This window comes from Nyctibius grandis, chromosome 1, assembly GCF_013368605.1.
Source record: "Nyctibius grandis isolate bNycGra1 chromosome 1, bNycGra1.pri, whole genome shotgun sequence".
NCBI classification, from domain to species: domain Eukaryota; kingdom Metazoa; phylum Chordata; class Aves; order Nyctibiiformes; family Nyctibiidae; genus Nyctibius; species Nyctibius grandis.
Window position 1 is genome coordinate 17,352,255 of NC_090658.1, and position 20,273 is coordinate 17,372,527.

Below are 20,273 nucleotides of genomic sequence, written 5' to 3' on the forward strand. Positions count from 1 at the left end.
CAGGTGATCCAGTAGTTTTGAAAATAGTAACCACAGGTGAAGGGAGGGGAGAGGGTTAAAGAAGGAGCATTGAGAGCTTCAAGTTCCAAACATTTCTCTAGGGGACTTAAGAGATGATACCTTTTGGAATGATCAACGTGACATTTTTCTAACACTTCTAGAGGCTTAATGGGAAGCCAACACCATTTTCATGTCACTGGACAACTTCCTTCATGAAAAATATTTATTCCATTATAATCTGCATGACAATAACAAATCACATCTCCGTCCTCCAAGAAGTTCAGATTCAACCTGTATTTCAGAAGCTTCTTTACAGGCATTAGGGGCACTCCCAGCATTTAAAGTGCATTTTAATTAAGCCATTTAGAGAAACCTCCAAGTTGGTCACATTCTCCCCTCCCTTACTGAGGATGCAGGCCACCACCTACTAATTTAACTGCCTGAAATCAGTCTGTTGCTGCGGAGAAGTACTGACCTGTACCTAGAAAAGTACTGAAGTCTTTCCAGAGCTGCTAACCACAATAACAGAAGCAACAAAGCCCACCTGCAATGCTTTACAGGGACAGCTGCAGGTTAGAAAAAAAAAAAAACAAACCAAAAAAAAGTAGTGCAAAACCTATTGCAGAACCAATTTATGGTGCAAGGGAGCTCAAGGCCTCTAGTTCCAGCCCTTGCTCAAAACAGGGCTAATTTCAGCTGAACACTGAACAAGAACAGAGATCCCTCCATTCCTCTGATCACACGTTCCAGAGTCTGCCCATTCTCATGGTGAAGATTTCTTCTTTATATCCAACTGGAAGGGCCTTTGTTGCAGCTTGTGTCTGTTTTGTCTCCTCCGTTTGCTGTGCCCCTGCAAGAAGTATCTGGGTTCACCCTTCTCTATGGCTCCCACCCACCAGGCTGCTGAAACCAGCAGTTAGGTCTGCCCCTTAGCCTTGTCTTCTCCAGGCTACAAATCCAGCTTCCTCAGCCTCTCCTCATACACCATGTGCTGCAGCCCACAATCCTGCTCCATGGCTTTCAGCTGGACAGGCTCCTGTTTGTCCACCTACCTGCACAGCAAAGCCCCACACCGGATACAGTACTCTAGATGCAGCCTCACAGCTCCCAAGCAGATGTGAATAATCACGTTCCTCAACCTGCCCTTACTAGTGGAGCCCAGTGCATGGTCATCCTTTGCTGCTGCAAGGGCACACTGCTGACTCCCATTCAGCTGACTTGTCTGCCAGCACACGCAAAGATGCTGCCATTCAGAGAGAGCTAGACAGGCTGGAGAGTTGGGTGGGGAGAAATTTAATGAAATATAACAAGGGCAAGTGTAGAGTCCTGCATCTGGGCAAGAACAACCCCCTGTACCAATATAAGTTGGGGACAGACCTGTTGGAGAGCAGCATAGGGGAAAGGGACCTGGGGGTCCTAGTGGACAGCAGGATGACCATGAGCGAGCAGTGTGCCCTTGTGGCCAAGAAGGCCAATGGCATCCTGGGGTGTATTAGAAGGGGTGTGGTTAGCAGGTCAAGAGAGGTTCTCCTCCCCCTCTAATCTGCCCTGGTGAGGCCGCATCTGGAATATTGTGTCCAGTTCTGGGCCCCTCAGTTCAAGGACAGGGAACTGCTAGAGAGAGTCCAGCGCAGAACCACAAAGATGACTAAGGGGGTGGAACATCTCCCTTATGAGGAGAGGCTGAGGGAGCTGGGTCTCTTTAGCTTGGAGGAGACTGAGGGGTGACCTCATTAATGTTTATAAATATGTAAAGGGCAAGTGTCATGAGGATGGAGCCAGGCTCTTCTCAGTGACATCCACTGACAGGACAAGGGGCAACGGGTGCAAGATGAAACACAGGAGGTTCCACATAAATATGAGGAAAAGCTTCTTTACAGTGAGGGTAACTGAACACTGAAACAGGCTGCCCAGAGAGGTTGTGGAGTCTCCTTCTCTGGAGACATTCAAAACCCGCCTGGATGCATTCCTGTGTGACATGATCTAGGTAATCCTGCTCCGGCAGGGGGATTGGACTAGATGATCTTTCGAGGTCCCTTCCAATCCCTAACATTCTGTGATTCTGTGATCTTCACTGCAGCAGGTGCCAGGGTGGCTTAAGTCCTCCAAGAGAGCCAGAGCCTGCAATCATGTTTCTTCCTATTGTCTCAAGGTGGTTTTGTCCACTTCTTCATCTTGATGGGTCAGGTGTGCTGCAGATGCTCACTGTAATGCCCTCCCACCTTGCTGTCCCATAATCCTGACCCATAAGCTCTTGATATGCCTGTTGTCCCCTCCACAGCAGAGCTCTGCACATTCAAGCCATACCTCCGCAGAAACACAACCCACCCATCTTCCCTGCCTGGCCTTTGCCAAGAGCGTGCAGCACAGCACTCCAGTTGCACGATCGCATCCCTGTGATCCGAGGGAGATCACAGGCCTGCAACACACACAGACTTCTCATTTCACCTGGCCATTTCTCACCCATACTGGGTATTTGTGCGCACATGAGATGAGCCCCCAGTCACACGGCTTCCGAGCTATCCCCACTCTGTCCCTCCATCTATCTATCTGCTAGAGAAAGCATATGTTAGGTTAATTTATTACTAAATAAAGCAATGTAAAGGCATTCAAGCCTGCCTACACTAGCTAGCAATAAGTTGCTTTTTTTTTTTTTCATTTTTAAAGAAGCTGCTACTTTAATTGTCATTCAAGACTGATTCATGAGAATGTTCTATAAACTCAGAATTTTTACCCTGCTAGCCATTTATTCACATCAAGCTTCCTGAATCTATTACTTTCTGACCCTGCCAGAGATAAGACTGGTTTCTACAATTTAGCCCCCATGCAGTGTAGTATTTAGGAATGCAAGAGAAAAGCTCAAAGTAGGCCTGGATCAGAACAAGTGACATTGGAGTACAGCCTGTAACTCCTCTGGAACAGAGACCCCTGCACCTTTTCTACTATAGGACACAGACACCTAAGAGGTTTGGCCACAGTATGCGTAGAGGACTAAAAAAAATCAGCTGGAATTTCATATTTGTGCTGTGCACAAGTGTCAGATAGAGTTTCCCCCCAAAACAGAAAAGAATTAAATACATTCAGCATGAGTTCCCTTCTCAGGGCATAACAAGCACTATTTTACATTCTGCCACATTTCTCAGGCTTTCCAGTATCTGAAAAACAAACATTACATACCAAAGTTGCTTGCTGTATTACAGTCAATCATGTCGTGGCAGTCTGGTGAAGTCCCCACTGACTGGGAAAAGGGAAACATAACCCCCATCTTGAAGAAGGGGAAAAAGGAAGACTCAAGGAACCACAGGCCAGCCAGTCTCACCTCTGTGCCTGGCAAGATCATGGAGTAGATCCTCTTGGAAACTATACTGAGGCACACAGAAATCAAGGAGGTGATTGGTGACAGCCAACATGGCTTCACCAAGGGCAAATCATGCCTGACAAATTTGGTGGCCTTCTACAACGGGGTTACAGTGCTGGTGGATAGGGGAAGAGCAACTGATGTCATCTACCTGGACTTGTGCAAAGCATTTGATGCTGTCCCGCATGACATCCTTGTCTCTAAATTGGAGAGACATGGACTTGACGGATGGACCACTCGGTGGATAAGGAATTGTCTGGATGGTCACACTCAAAGAGTTACGGTCAATGGTTCAATGTCCAAGTGGACACCAGTGACAAGTGGCGTTCCTCAGGGGTTGGTATTGGGACCAGTCCCATTTAACATCTTTGTCAGTGACATGGACAGTGGGATTGAGTGTGCCCTCAGCAAGTTTGCCAATGACACCAAGCTGTGTGGTGCGCTCAACATGCTGGAGGGAAGGGATGCCATCCAGAGGGACCTTGACAGGCTTGAGAGCTGGACCTGTGCAAACTGCATGAAGTTCAACAAGGCCAAGTGCAAGGTCCTGCACGTGGGCCAGGGCAATCCCAAGCACAAATACAGGCTGGTCGGAGAATGGATTGAGAGCAGTCCTGAGGAGAAGGACTTGGGGGTGATGGCTGACGAGAAGCTCAACATGAGCTGACAATGTACGCTTGCAGCCCAGAAGGCCAACCGTATCCCAGGCTGCATTAAAAGCAGCGTGGCCAGCAGGTCAAGGGAGGTGATTCTGACCCTCTGCTCTGCTCTCCTGAGACCCCACTTGGAGTACTGCGTCCAGCTCTGGTGCTCTCAACATAAGAAAGACAAGGACCTCTTGGAGCGAGTCCAGAGGAGGGCCATGAAGATGATCAGACGGCTGGAGCACCTCTCCTATGAGGAAAGGCTGAGAGAGTTGGGGCTGTTCAGCCTGGAGAAGAGAAGGCTCCAGGGAAACCTCATAGCAGCCTTCCAGTACCCGAAGGGGGCCTACAGGAAAGCTGGAGAGGGACTTTTTACAAGGGCATGTAGTGATAGGATGAGGGGTAACGGTTTTAAACTGAAAGAGGGAAGATTTAGATTAGATATTAGAAAGAAATTCTTTACTGTGAGGGTGGTGAGACACTGGGAACAGGTTGCCCACAGAAGCTGTGGATGCCCCCTCCCTGGAAGTGTTCAAGGCCAGATTGGATGAGGCTTTGAGCAACCTGGTCTAGTGGAAAGTGTCCCTACCTGTGGCAGAGGGGTTGGAACTAGATGATCTTTAAGGTCCCTTCCAACCCAAACCATTCTATGATTCTATGTTATGCAATTAATAGATGTATTTGCACTTCCTGTCTCTGCAACTACATTTTAATTTCAGAAATATGCTGACTATACGGCAAGGAGCAAGAACCTCATGTACTTGCCTTCTGAAGATACCACATGGGAGAAGTAGGGCTGTATCTGTTATACTTAAGACTGATAATTATTTCTTCAGTCATGGAAAACCAGCCAGACATGGGCAGAACCCCACATCTTTCAAGACAGACAAGTATTAAGAACCCTTGTCTTCTTAATTCTCATTAGGAGCTGTTCCAGTAGATAAATATTATTTTATCTGAAGCATATGCACTACGTACATTAATTTGTGCTTTTACTGTATCTACGGTTAATACGGACTAGCGACATAACATTGTGTTCTATTTATCCATAAATGTTAACAACACATTGCAGGTTACAAACTACTGAAAGATGATCCATTTAGCTCCAAAAGATGACTTGCACCACCTACAGGTCTTAGCAAAGTCTTGCAAGAGTCTAACTTTTAAAGTTTTTTAAATAAATGGTCAGACATCCAATTGTACCCTACTGGAATAAAAGCTAAGTCAAAATACCTCCTGAATAAGCAAAAGAACAGGCTTACTCCAAAACACTGTCATCTAACATCAGTCCAACCTGGGTAGTTTAGCCTAGTTTGATAAAAGGCTTGCACTGGTTAGTGTTAAATGGGATGCTTTAATATGGCATGCTTCAGACTAAGAAATAATCAGTAGCTCACCTTGACGACAAAGGAAGCACTGCTTTTCTGTGAACAGTAAAGGACGTAAGTCCAGATATTTCCTTCTCAAACTATCTATATGCTCTAAATTACAGTTTGTAATTCTTAAAACAGCCACAATATACAGTAGAGCACATAGAAAACAACTTGGCAACCGCAAATCTTTCCAAAGATATTTGAATCTGTCAGTACATCTCATCAGTCCCACTAACAGCTTCTCTTATTATGCTTGTTCCTTTGCATTAAAAAAAGAACAGTTCTACACACTTTGAACAGCATTAAACTGGGAAAATGGCACACCAGTAGTTTACAAGTAAAATACATTGCTTTTATCCCAAAGCCAAAGAATTATATTCACCAAAGTAGTACCTGAAAGCAAGATGCATTAAGACAGGCTTAGTTATGCTGCAGAATAAACTGCAAAGCACGACTATAGCCATACTATAGTATCTCAGTGTCCATAACTACAGATTAAAACAAACTGCTTTTAACAAATTGCAACCCCAATAATTCTGTGGCTGGGCACAGAAGTAGCTGATCCTGGGCACATAATCAAGAACTAATGATGAAAGCTCTTGTAACACATGTAAGAGTGAAGATATAGTATTCAATAAACCTGGGGACGAATATTTCAGTGTCACAGTAATAACATTTCTAGGCATGCTCTGATCAAGTTACTAAGCACCATTCTGCAAATGATTAGAAAAAGTAGAAAAATGTGGTGAAGAGAAGCACGATAACTCAGTCTCCAGAAATCTAGAAAGAAAACCACTCTTTGCATAACTTCTTTAAACATCAATGTGACCAAGCCAACATTTCTTTTCTGGTAGTGGTGATCTGTGCTAAAGCCCAACAGCACATACAGACATACCTGCAATGCCTTAACTGAAATATAAGCCTTAGAGAAGGTATCAAAATTAAAATCAGTTTTCTGGCCTCTTTGTCAAGATACACATTAACATACATTTTGCAATGTATTATATTAACCTGCTGTTCACTTGAGTTGCATGAAGTTTGATTGTAGATGATAAGAATAGTGCTATATTTAGCACGAGTGTAAAAAAAGTGTAACTTTTGTTTGCATGGTGAACATACATAGTCAGGAGATAAACACACACACACCCCGTAGGAATTTGGCCTGTGCAGTTTTCCTTTCTGAAGGATTAAGAATTATCTGTATGTTCGCAGCAGAGATTACCAGATTCTCTACGGCTTCATATCGACAGCTACAGCTGTCTACTGGTAGGGCAGATGCATGGTGACAGGCAGCAGTGTTGAAAGAGCAAGGAAGGAAACGACCACCCATATTTGGACCACAATATCTAGGCAAGATGTGGTAAGAGTGTCCCACTGCAAACAAAGGTAGTTTTTTTCTGGAAATACAAAAAGGTCACTACTGCTTAATTACTTGGTGGGGGTTTTTTTGTTGTGGGTTTTTTGGGTTTTTTTGGCATTGATAAACTGGAAGTGACACCAAAATACTATCATACAGCTTGAGCATTTGCAGTATTATAGTTAAGAAGTTGCTGCTACAGTGCCTTAGCCTGTAGCATGAATCATTTGACCATCTAAACATATCATACCTCCTCGTTAAAATGTCATAATTGTAAAAAGCATTTAATCTAACAGTAACCTGTCAGTTTTCATCTCAGGAAAAAACACTTTCAGCTCTCACTACCATGTGTTACAGGATAGCACACAAAAACCACCACCACCGTTATTTCTTGGCTGTAGTATTTTGTGCTTAAAAAGAAAGAGCCTTCTGTAAAATAGTGACTAACTTGTGTAAGTCTATCAAACACGTAACACTGTTACCTTTCTTCAATTCTATTCTTGTCCATAAGTGGTTGTTTGATCCACTGATTAACTAGTCTTTGTCCTTGAGGGGTTCTGCATTTATTTAGTAAACCAGCTAGAGACTGTGCAGCATTAGCATTTTCCACAGAACTCTGGAGAGAATAAAAAAAAAAAGAAAAGTTAGTGAAGTTTACTGACACCCACTGAATGGCACTCGACTTTGCTATCTAGGAAGGAACCCATCAGTGATTTTTCTGTATTCAACTTGGCACCCATCAAAAAAGGCAAATGAAATGGCACAGCATTAAAGCAGTTACACTCTGGTCCTTGGAACACGGTGAACAAGGAGTAGGTTTGTCTATTTTGAAACTACTCCTGACTGAACAGGAAAGTTAGAAACGTACCTCGTCTTTGGGCAGGTTGCACTTTGATTAGGAAAAGCAGATATATACCTAGATATTCACTAGTTTGCCCTGTGTAAGGTCAAAAAATAGGGGTCCTGTCCAACAAAAAAAAGCAGCAAGAAACAGGACTTGGGTTCAAAGGTTTTGGTTGGAGATCTTTGGGGGGTGCTGGCAGGGGCAACGGGGACACAACAGAATGAGACAATGGGAGAGAACAGTTATCCAAATTCTCTCAAGCTTCGCAGATCATCTTTGGAGTACTATAAACACCTCAACTTACTCTGTTCAGATTATAGTTTATGATCTATAATTTAGGTTTAATATTAACTGGACTTATGACAGCCTTTTGGGCATTTTTCTTGGGGTTTTGTTTGGGTTTTTTGCATGAACAGCTAGGAAACAAAAATTTTGTTTAACACTGAAAAACAGCAAACAAGCATGTTTCAGCTCTTAACTTTGAAATTAAAATCTCAACCCTCTCTACCCAAGAACACCTGCAATTAAAAGAGTACACAGGCATTCAAACAGGAGTAGGTCTGGATGCCTGTAAACAACTGGGATGTAGAACTAGCATCACCAAAACAGGAAACGAATGTAGTGAGAAGGTATACTGACACATTTAACCCCTGGAAAATCAAATCTCTAAAGTGGATGTGCCTATTTTCAATGTTCTGGACAGTATTACATATGAAAAACTTCTGAATCCAAGAAAGTGTCACGAAGTACACGTATTATACACAAATAACCTATTTCAGCACATCCAAGTTGGAAGGCTACAGTTTCATATAATCAACCGCATCTGCTGCACCATAAGAACTTCACCAACATACCTCACAGAGCAACTCAAATTACAAAGTATTTTGCCTTTGGTTTAGTGCCTGTCCAAAAACCTCCCCCTAGACAGCCTGCCACACAGGCTACAATGCAGCTTCCTGCTACATGGCAAACCCCCTTGTTCCAAAGCTCACAACAGCCTCTAAAGACAGACATGGCAGTGTATTTCCTATCACAAAATGCCCAAGACAAGGACTTATAAAGGGATGTAGCTAAGACAGTGTTGAACTTCCTAGAACACCTCCATAAGGCTTAAGAAGAGAGACAATTTTTGCTTCACTCCCTAGACAGTGGCACAGAATCAGGAAATAAAGCAAAAAAAAAAGAAAAAAATCAGAATTTCTCTCTCCAGGGTTAACCAGCTCAGATGCTGAATATATGCTCTTTTTTTTCCACCAGAAATCCCTCTAAGGTAAACAGGGGACCATATTTGTGATGTCTTCCTGTAAATCAAACTGAAGTGGATTAGCTCCAAGCAAAGATCACTAAGCAGGGTTTACTAACATGAAAACAAAAGAAAAACGCTGATACAACACACCACTTTGAGTCCACATTTTCCTACAACTATAGAGGGGCAAAGCAGAAAAACAGACATGGTGGGAAGTATGGAGGAGACAGGTAACCTCCTTGAATTTGTAGAAAGTGCGTGTAAAATATAAAATTGACACTGGCCAGTTAGCATGCCATGGTGCTTTCAGAATGTTCTTAAGTACCATCCTGTTCATTGCCCTGCCTGCTGCAGCCAGCCCTCCCTTTCCATCACCAACAGCAGTGCTCCTGCCATATGCTTCCTGTTCCCCTAATACTATCTAATTCAGGCTTCTATTCTCTTTCCCAAAACCAGCACTACTGTATAAAGCAACTGTGCTTTGGAGCTCCCTATCATACCACAAAACCTCAGAACTCTCCTCCCCTCCCATACCCCAAGTCTGCTCCTGACACTGAAGATGTGAGCTTCTCTGACTAAAACCAAGGAAAGACGAAGCATTGCTTAGCCAGACTCCTCAGCAGCTACAACCATGAAGTACTCCTCAGGCTGTTCCCATACCTGCATTCTACATAGACACTTGTTTGTGGCCACTTCCTACCTCCCTGACGATCTTCTCTTCTACATTCAAAGTAAGCTAACAAAAACAAAAAAGGTGGTAACAGTGGCTAACAGCATTGTCACGGTTTAAAGCTGGGCCGGCTATTAAACCTGTGGCAGACGCTCTCTGTTAACCCTCCCCCCGCCACCCGAAGGGAAAGGGAAAGGGAAAAGGGAGAGAGACTTCCGGGTTGGAAAGTTAAAACAGTTTTAATAAACCATAATAATGAAAAAGAGTATAATAATAATATTGGAATAATCAAATATATACAAATATATACAAAACCAAGATCGAGCTCCCCCGATGTCGGCCACGTCACCACCGGCACTGCAGGGCAGGCTCCGGGAAGGCCCAGGCTGGGCCCAGCGAGGGTCGAGAGCTGGATTTAGGGATGCACGGATCGGGATCGGGGGCAGCAGGAAAACGGACAGAGTCCTTCTTGGACACTGGCCAAAGCTCAAGCCGCAGAAGCAGCCCAAAGCAGCAGAAACACCCAAACACAGCAGAAGAAGCAAGGGAAGGGCGCAGCAGGAAGGGGCCAGAGAAGAGGGGCGAGACCCTCGTGATCCCCCCGCTTTATACTGAGAATGACGTGGATGGGATGGAATACCTTCGTTGGTCAATTTTGGGTCACCTGCCCTGTCCGCTCCTCCCTGCAGGTGCAACCCCCCTTCGGCTCTTCACTCGTAAGCAGTGAGGAATTTAGCAGTGACCTTGGTTTCTCTAAGACTAAGTACAGCAAGAGCCTTTCTGCATAACATCCATACCAGTGCCTCAGTGATAACTACAAGCTTCAAGCGTTATCAGTCCTAGAAGCAGACACTGTCTGCAAAACATGCAGTTAGTTTCAGAAAGTGCAGTTACTTAGAAGAGACTTAGCTGAAAGTAAAAATCAATGAAAGGAAAACTGGCCTGGTTTAGGCCAAGCCAGGACAAGTGTTTAAAACACACACTGTACAGGAGTAGCTGAAAAAAAAAGCTAAAATGTACAAGCTGCCATTAATCAGGATCTGGGGAGTTGTGATTGGGCAGTCAGGCTACTTATCAAGTAGCTAAATAAGTATATTGGAAAACACATACCAATTCAAGCGTGCATTTCTTACCTGAAAAAGGTTGAGGGCTTGAACAGCTGCATTATCTAGAACCATATATTGACTAAGATCAAAAGTAGTCAGTTCAAATTGTCCAAAATTAGACTCATCTGACAGCAACTCTAAAAACTTGATAATGGCCGACAAAGATGAAACAGCAACCTAAAGTTTAAAAAAAAAACAAAACACACAACATTCAAGTTAAGAAACACTCCTGAATCGGGGTGTATTTGATAAATACCCCTAGAAAATTACAATTGGGGAAGACTTTGAGCCATGTCAATTCCAGCATGTCTATGAGAGATTCATCCTGTTTGACAAGACTTCATTTTCATAGGGACATTCTATGGCACTGCAGCGTCTTTCTAGGTAGGTGCAAGAACAACGAACTAGACATTTGCATAATCTGATGAACAAAATGTGAAATGCACACCTTGTCAGCTTTCCAAAGCTGTTATCAGGATGTTTCTGGCTCAGGAACACAAACAAGTTATTGCAGATAAATGAGATACCATGGATCATCTCAGGACATGGTTTCAGGGTTAGTTTTCAGCCAGAACAAGGTTCTGATCTGACTCACTGCATGGCCTGACAAACGCTAGTGCCAGCACAAAAGAGAGGGAGCAGCATGACTGACTTGTTCAGCTGCAACACACTTCAAACAATTTTAGCCTGTTATGAAATCACACATTACGGGAGAATAACTCCGTACCTTACACCTGCAGTGAGCATCAGCAGTGAAAGGCATTTTAAAACAAATTAAAACATGTTTATCTCAAGCAAATTACCTCTTGTTTGCAGCTAAGAACAAACATGCTCAGTTCACACGCAGGCACTAAATCATATGCTTGAGCCATAAGATTATATAAAACATAAAAATGTTACCATAAACATTACTTTGTTTTCAAATACCGATTTTCCTGTCATGCAAAATAATCAAAGTATTGTATTTCAGTCCTTAGGCTACAGAGATTATGAACAGGAAGTACCTCTTGTGCACAGCCTATTTGCTTACCAGAGTTTACTACTCCAAAAAGGTAAGTGTTTTCTCCTTTTTTTACAGGACCACTGGAATCCAACTTTAACACAGACTCAAGCTGAGCAGAACTGCTAAACAGTTCAGCAAGAACGTAGCTTAATATACCATGGATGGTACAATATACCTTCCCAGAAGTATGGGAACCCAGCATAAAACAGGACCAGCAAGGGTATGGGAGATCAGCTCACAAGTGCGAACACCACCCAGCTTCTAAAAAACAGGAGTACTTTAAACATTGCTGTGCTCTCACCTGCTTTTCCATCTCTGGCAATGCTGCGCTATTCAGTTGTTCTTCTTTTTTTGATTTTAACAAGCGGTTGAGATCCTGAACAATATCTTTTGTTGTGAAATCTGCCTTCTTCCTGTCTGTAATCAGGATTCCTCCCCTCTGAATGACCTATTGTCCATAAACACACACAGTTATCGATTACTTTCAATATTCATGGAACAGATGTTCATCACATAGAAGCAAACCCTGAAGAGAGATTTATGTGCAGCTAGGTTGGACAGAGAAGAATGACAGACAAGATTTTACCCTTAGAACAACTTTTGCTGATTAAAATGCAAATGAGTCAACAGACAAGTAATGCATTTTGTATGCGTAAATCAAAACTTAGAGTTAACATATTGCTCCTTCGTCTTTCCATAAATCATGGAGCCTAGCTAATAAGCTAGAATACAGCCTTTTAGATAAAGTTTTGTCTAACTGTAAGACACAATGGTTCCCTTACTTGTCGTAGTTTTCCCATCTCTCCTGCAGTCTCTCCTCCTGGTAGCACACACTCCTTCGGTCCTAGTTGAACCAGTAGAGCTTCAAGGTTTGAGAACTGATCATTATCCGGAAACTCACAGACACTCAATTTTCTCAGGGTTGTGTCGACATACCCCACTCCTACTACTCTTTGTCCATCAGTGGTAGACAGCTTAACCCCCACAACCCCAATGGCCGTTGACATATCATTGTTGGCAAAGAGAACTTCCTCAAACTGGGCAAGATTTCCTGGAGAACCCTATTTAGAGAAGAGATATAAAAAGTGTTTATATACACACACACACTTTTTTTTCTTTAAAAATGACAACAACTGATAAAACTAAGCACTGAACAGTCCATTAATATAAAACATACAGCTGTTCTATTTTATTAACCATTAAAATTTTACATATCATTTACACAAAGTGAACTACTTCAGGTTTCCTTTATTTCCCAACCTATGGCAAAGATACAGAACAAGCTCTTCCAGCCTTAGAGCAGTAGAAAATACAGGGATATATAACAGACCGCACGATTTACCGTCATAGCACCAATGTCAGTCCCTGAAAATCCCAAAACTCCAAGCTGAGGGGCTCAGGAAAGAGCTGTTTGTTTTTTTCTTTTCTTTCGTCTCACAGTTATAAAGAAAGGTTGAAAATTGTACCTTGTATGCTAAATACCAGTCATTTTCTTTGATAGATTTACTCCCTGCTTTGTTCTTGTAAACTTCAACTCTGTAATGACGAACAAGAAGCAGATCTCTCACAAAAGATTCAAAGTTCATTTTACTAAGCACAACACTCTCAAGCTTCTGAGTTCCTACAAAAAAGGAAAAAAGAAAATTATGAGATACCTGAATTCGTTCATCAGGTTTATTTTCTGTAATCAAAATCCCCAAGAACAGCCTTCAGGAAGGACACTATTCTAATATCAAAGAAGCAAACATGAAATCCATGAAACAACACAAAACCACAACACGCAACTGGTTAATATTAAGAATGAAGAAAGCATATTCCACACCCAAATAAAAACAACGTTCATTTCCAAATTTCACTAAGCCTATACACATGTATATACAGAGAGATCTGTTCCTCTCACCTTTCCCTTCTCCTTACAATATTCTTGATTTGGTTTTCTAATTAATGGTTCACATGTTTTAATCTAATTAGCAGAGGAAGCCTGCTACAGGTTTTCCTTCTGGATAATCACAGAATCATAGAAACCATTCTATGATGTCCCCATGGAAGGGACCTTAAAGATCATCTAGTTCCAACCCCCGTCTTCCTGGATAATCCACTTCTGTTGACAGAACAGACTGTCACCCTACACGCACTCAGAAGATGGCAAGACACACACGTCAAGACATTTCCCTTTTATCACAATATATACTGTAAAAACAACATATTCTCAAAAAAGTGTAAAAGTTTACAGTAAAACCTAACGTAGAAAGTGCTAATCGACAAACTTCTTGCTTCTGTCCCTATAAGGGTGCAGGCAGATGACACAGTTGAACAAATTTAATTCCGTACAGCTGCCAAGAGGAGCAATACCACTTCTACCTCCTTGCCGCCCGTGCCAGCTCTGGCACCAGCCTACTCACAGAATAAGATAATCCTACTACTGAACAAACTGGAGTTTCAGGTGGGTATATTAAGTTTTCTGCCAGATCGGCAAGTGGAACTAACTCAAACTGGTGGCAGATACACAAGAGCTAGATGACATATAAAGTAAGCACAAGTAATAGACAAGAGATTATCACATCCTTCTTTTCAGCAGCATGCCTTCATCACATTTGAGGCTCTTCCTTCCTTTATGTGAAAGATGTTAAGCAGTGAATTTCCACACTATAAGAACTTACAGGTTTATTTTTAAAAGGATTTTTTCATTTTCTTTCCTCTTCTTTCCTCAAATCTCTAGTAAGACTGTTTTTTTGAAGCAGGTGAAAAACTAATTCCACATAATAATTAGGTCCTCTTTCCCACTGCAGAACCATCCAACAAAACACAATTTTTTCTTTTTTTTTTCAGCTGAGACTACCCAATACACTAGCAGGGGGCGGGGGGCAGCTGAAGCTGATGTGTGCTTTGAAATCATCCTGAAAGCAAAAAATGTAGTTTTCTGCTGACTTTTAGTTGGATATGCTAGATAAGGCTATATATAGTTTGCAGTGCTTTAAAACTGGAGCTGACAGTCACAGGCTTACATCTGTGAAATTATCACTTTTAAATGGAATACAAAAATAATACCGATGTGTTTCTAGTCTGAAAGATATACCAAATTCTACAGTTGAAACTATCAAGATCTACAACTTCTCCACAAGTTTTGGCTTTTCTTTTGTGGCTTTGGGGGTGGTGTGTGTTTTGTGTGGCCTTTTTTTTGGTTGGTTTTGGTTTGTTTTGGTTTTGTTTTTTTTTTTACATATTAGCTCATCACTTGTAATAGAAAGGGAGAAGCACGAGAGAATGCCATTCTTTTTAATGCCACTGCACCCAAAAAAAAAATCATTTGTAACAAACTGGTTCCAATCAAGTTTATTTTGTAAAGTATGAGCCAAGAACTTTGCAACGTTATATTCCTCAAGATTAAGGATAATACTAAGGTTTGCCTCTTCTGACAAGATAATTTATCTTGATGCTCTTACATCTGACATTTGCAAGCTCCACCACCTCATAACAAGAGAGAAATAAAAAGCAACAGGGGGTGGATGGAATAGAAAATCTTATGCAATACGTGCTTAAATATGTTATTTACTTCTGCAGGCCATCATTAGTCAAGCGTTACATTACCATTGCTTACCCATCACCTGCACTATAGAACTGTATGAGCCCAGTCCTCAGTTATCATAGAAAACGTCATGCAATCATTTTCACAAATGGAAACCTACCAATGCTCTGGAAAAATGTTACTAACTGCTGTTAGCCTGTGCAACATGTGTTCAACTACCTACCCACACCTCACAGTCCCGCAGTACAAGCTTACGTAAAGAGCAGCGTACACTCAGATCCACGCTCTCTGCTGTATTGTACACCTACATCTGTCACACACATCCTACTCAGAATGGCTACTAATTATCACTTCCAAGCTGCGAGAGGCTGAAGAATAAAGATTTGCAGTTATCCTTGCTTCCAAGCAGCAATGAATCAGAGCAGACACTAAAATCCAGAGACCTCTCGGTACCTCCCTTCCCACATTCACCACCACAGAGAACAGCAATTCTCAGCAATACCCGGGGGGCTGCAGGCTCCAGCAGCCCGGCGCCTGTCAGCAGTTCCACGGACCAAGGGCAGGAAGGAAAGAGCCGCCCCTCACGCTCCCTCGCCCTGACAAGGGCCCATCTCTGAACAATGACGCCACGGAGAACTTGTGTCCGATGTGGCCACGAAACGCCACGACTGAACGCGACAACACGCCGCGTCCCCACCAGAGTGACACCCTGGAGGGAAGCACCTTGCCCTTGAGCAGACGCCACTGCTGCACCAGCTACCAGGGGCAGCTGCTGCCACCGGCACCCACCGCCGCTTCCCGCTCCCTCCTTCCCCCGCTCCCCTCCGGCCCCCCGCGGCCAAGCGCCCGGCACCGCCCGCTCCTCCGCAGCAAGGCCCCCGGGGGGACGAGTCCAACCCGCCCCGGTACCGCTGGCCCCCGCCCCGCTCAGGCCCCCGGGCCCTCCCCCCGCACCCACCCGGTGCCCCCGCCAGCTGGCGGATGACGGCGCGGGTGCGGAAGAGCTCGCGGGCCGCCAGCCGCGCGTCCGCGCCGTGCGCCGTGTAGTAGTCGCCGCGCTCGAAGAAGCGCACGGTGGTGTCGGGCTTCTCGGGCAGCGAGAGCACGGCGCGCACGAAGCCCGCCTCGGCCCCCGCGCCCTCCAGCCACACCGCCTCCCGCGGCGGCTCCACCGCCATGCTGCCGCCGCCGCCGCCGCCTCCCGCCAACTACCGCCGCGCGCGCGCGCGCCGGCCCTCCCGCGGCGCACGCGCGCCAGCGACGGCACCCAATCAGCTGCGGGGTCTGCGGACACGTCACGCCCGCCCCGCCCCGCCCCGCCCAGCCGCGCCATGGTGGGTGGGCGGTTGCGTTGCGGGGCGGATTGGGCCTTCCCGGGCGCCGTACGCTGCCATGGCAACGCCGGGGCCGCCGCCTGCCGCCGGCCCCCCGCGGGGCTGGCTGCTGGCTCTCGGTGGGCGTCGGTGAGGCGGCCACGGGCGGGGGCGCAATGGCCAGTGCTCGGTGTTGCCTTAATCTCAGCGCCGAGAGCCATGCGAGGGTAGTGACAGCAGACGGCTTAGTAAAAGTAGGCCCCAAAGCAGGCCCTGAAAAGCCTCCTTTGTGTAACCTTTAAACAGAACCAATTTTCCTTTCAATAATTTTCCTTTCAGCTAAAATAACTGCACCTTCTGAAGCTAACTGCATGTTTTGCAGATAGCGACTGCTTCTAGGACTGACAACGCTTAAAGCTACTGATATCAGTGACTCTTGCTTGTGCTTATTCTGAGAGAATCCAAGGTCTCTTAAATTCCTCACTAATTACAAAGAAGGGCCAGAGATAACAAGACTGCGAACAACATCTTTGTAGTGTCTTAACTGACTTGATTCACAGCTCTGGTGGCAGGAGAAGAGATAAATCCTGTAAGAATCAGAACAGGATCTCCTTGGAGCCACCTCCATGGGTCAACAGAAAGGCCTCGACCACACTTGCGCAGAAGCGGGGTTATACAGCGGACAGCATCACTATGGGGGGATTACGACCACTAGAGACCCCCAGAGACCACCCAAGACCCCTTCCCCAATTTAGTAGCATGCACAAACACAGTTACATAATATATTAGCATATGCATAAGATTTCCTGGAATAGGCAATTTTTTCTTGGGAATTGTATGAATATTCATTTTTCTATAATGCATATAATGAGTGTGCTTTTGTCCCTAGATGGACATGTTAGATGGAGCGATCCCCCATATCCCTCAGCGGAATAAAGTAATGCCTGCTCGTTAATGCTAATTCCAGCGTTAAGGAGTTTTATTCCTGATTTCAGTGACAGTAGGAGTTGTGCATTTGTGTACAGCACTGTTTCAAAGCCGAAGTATGCAGGCCTTGTTCATGCAGGTACACAGTCATCCAAGACAGGGCTTCCCAGAAGAGGAAGAGAGCCCCAGGCAGCCATGCTGAGATGGTCACTCCACTTACTCCGTGAGGAGGAGAGTGTCCTGTGGATCACGAGCGTAGAGGCGCGCAGGGCTCAGCATGCTGAGGAGCTTCATAGGCTGCCAGAAGGCAAATGCTGTAACACAGCCTGAGGACAGGGCTATCACCTTGCTCAAGCTGCCAGGAGGCAGAAGACCGGGGAGTAATGGGCCCTTCTCTGCTTACAGGGAGAATGGTGTCCAGAGACCCCTTGTGCCCTTTCAGGCAAAGAGAAAGCAACTCCCACCCTCCTTACACGGGGGCTGGGGGTCACTCCTCCCAGGAAGCACAAGAACAACGTGGCCAATGGCAAAAAAAGCCCAAGACCTAACCCCCATTTACACACTGGCGTCGCCCAGCTCAGAGTCAGAAAGGGCACCAACTGCCCTGTGATGCTCGGAGGGATCCTTAGCCCTGGTCAGAGGGTGGTCCCTGTGCCTGGAGTGCTTCAGTTTTTCAATTTTTTGTGATCTTTTCCTTGCACTAAGCATTTTTCATTTTTTCTTTTTCCTTCTGCTGTAGAGACACGAAGGAATAGAAACAGTATAGCTGACAATCTTTCATTTAGTGATTATTGTTTAAGAATAGTGGTAAATCCCAGGTTTCATCAACTAAATCTTCTCAGAAACGTCTCTTGTCTTGCACCACTTCTCTTTTTTCCAGTCAGTTCTAAATCATAATTCTTGTACCCCAATTCATCTGCCTGCACCCTATCACCTACAGACAAAACACGTCTTGGATTTTACCTACCTTAGCATTTCTTGCATAAATGCTTATCCCTTCCTCTGTTTTGCGTACCTTGCTGCTTCAGAACGTCCCTTGTCTGCGTCCCATTGCTTTCTCCTTTCTACTGCATGTTACCTCAGCTTCTCCTACCTCATCTCCCACCCAACCTTTCTTCATCCCAGCCTGCCCCCGGTTCCAGCTATGGAATGCTTTTGGGACCTCTTTCCCTAGATTTTACATCTGACTTCTCTCTTCTTTCCACTTGGTGAATCAATGTGCTCATCTTTAATATTTCTTGGTGTCAGCAGGTGCTTTCAAAAAGGCCCTCAGAGGCCTACGTAAGGACTACTTCAAGTTTTCACACTAAACTATTGTTTTACTGCTGGGGCCACCCTGATACCTCAGTCTGAAGGTGTTGCCACATGCTGGCTGTGCCCCCCTAGGGAGCCCCCCCTAGTGTCCCCACCTCTGCCCCATTCCTGCCCAGTGCCACCCTGGGCTGCCTGTCCCCACCTCAGCCTTCCTCACCCAAACCCCAGTCCTGTACCCCTGAGGTAACACAGCTTTTCCAGAGAAGGCATTCCAAGCTCTTTTGCAAACGCTGTCGCTGAAGGATCACAGGCTGTTCTTGTGGAGAAGGGAAAGTCCAATCTGCCTTCATTTGACTTAGGAAGGAAGAAGCAAAGCATAAGGTCACTAGAGCTTTGGCAGCTTCATAGTTGCCCAAAATCTTCCTCTTACCTCCTGAACAGTTGTAAAAATGACATCGCTCTGGCAGGGCAGTTGGGTTTATTTTTGGTATGAGTAAGTGTACTTTTCCCAACCTTATTTTCAGAAGTGACTAAACTATCTGGCCTGATACTTCCCTCTGCTAAAAGTGTTTGCTTGCGGCAGTACTCAGATAGGAAAATACAGCCTAAATAATTGCCATTTAACAAATACATAGCCTTCTGAAGGCACTCATAATGTCAGACAACCTTGCCAAGAGGTGATAATACCAGGTCAGCCCGAAATATACATTATGAATAGCGGGGAATGCCTGTCTTTGTACATACCAATGACTACAGATAAGGCAGAAGATAGGACAAGAAGGAAAAGAGTGTCCTGTACAAACAGCTGGAGAGGAGGTGGGCTCCAGGGACCTCATTACCACCTTCAAAAGAGAGAAAATAATGCCTGCTAAGCTGTAATTGCTGCATGTTGCAGTGCTTCCTTCTCTCTCCTCTGGCTGGTTACACCTCTTCATTCAGCAGTTTGCTCAAGGCAGCTCTGCTGAGCTGCAGGCTCCCATTTACAGAAATGCTCTTAGCATGGTGACCACAGTCCATGAATAACGTTTATGTTATGACATCCCTTGCACAAAATACCACCAGATCGATCACCTTTCCTCTGAGCTGCTGCCATTTACTTTGCCTGGCTGATCTGCACAGGTCTAACTCTGAACGGGAACCATCTCCCTGTTCCGTGGTTGCTTCACTATGCAGTTGCTAACAGAGTGCTTCCTGCGTTCTCCCTTGCCTACCAGGAGTGACCGGAATGAGAAGACGACTGTAATTGCTACACGCATGGCAGACGGGAAATGGATGCCCTTTTTTCACTCAGATCAATTTGGCACAGCCATGGTTTACTTTGCAGGCACCTGCACGCACAAGGATTCTGCAGTGCATTTAGGGGTTAGTAAAGAAAAAAAACACTTCTTACCTTATCAAGTTTTTACATGCTATAACCCGGTAAGTGTTGCCTCTAACATCACACACCACCTCCTTTTTATCTACCACCCTCTTCCTTGCACATGCCTGCCATTGCACATCACTGCCAAGACAAGGAGGACAAAGATTTTAGCAAAGTTCATAAAGCTCTGTGGGCATAGGCCCAACTATCCCCAACGTAGGAGCCACCCCTACAGCGTGCCTGACCACCCATATGCCCAGTGATGGACCTCTGTAATTAATACGAGGCTGTG

General features: G+C 44.8%; 1 protein-coding gene across 1 annotated transcript in view; it reads right to left on the reverse strand.

Moving 5' to 3' along the window:
* The window catches only part of MSH2 (mutS homolog 2), a 57,064-nt gene extending 40,739 nt beyond the window's left edge, over window positions 1-16,325 (reverse strand). Inside the window, exons 1-6 of the mRNA XM_068410645.1 lie at window positions 16,086-16,325; window positions 13,068-13,222; window positions 12,384-12,662; window positions 11,903-12,049; window positions 10,626-10,775; window positions 7,215-7,348 (exon numbers count right to left, since the gene is read on the reverse strand). Of these exons, the coding sequence (XP_068266746.1) occupies window positions 7,215-7,348; window positions 10,626-10,775; window positions 11,903-12,049; window positions 12,384-12,662; window positions 13,068-13,222; window positions 16,086-16,305 (1,085 nt within the window). The 5' untranslated portion in view covers window positions 16,306-16,325. The remainder of the gene's footprint in view (window positions 1-7,214; window positions 7,349-10,625; window positions 10,776-11,902; window positions 12,050-12,383; window positions 12,663-13,067; window positions 13,223-16,085) is intronic.
* Window positions 16,326-20,273: the final 3,948 nt, after the last annotated feature.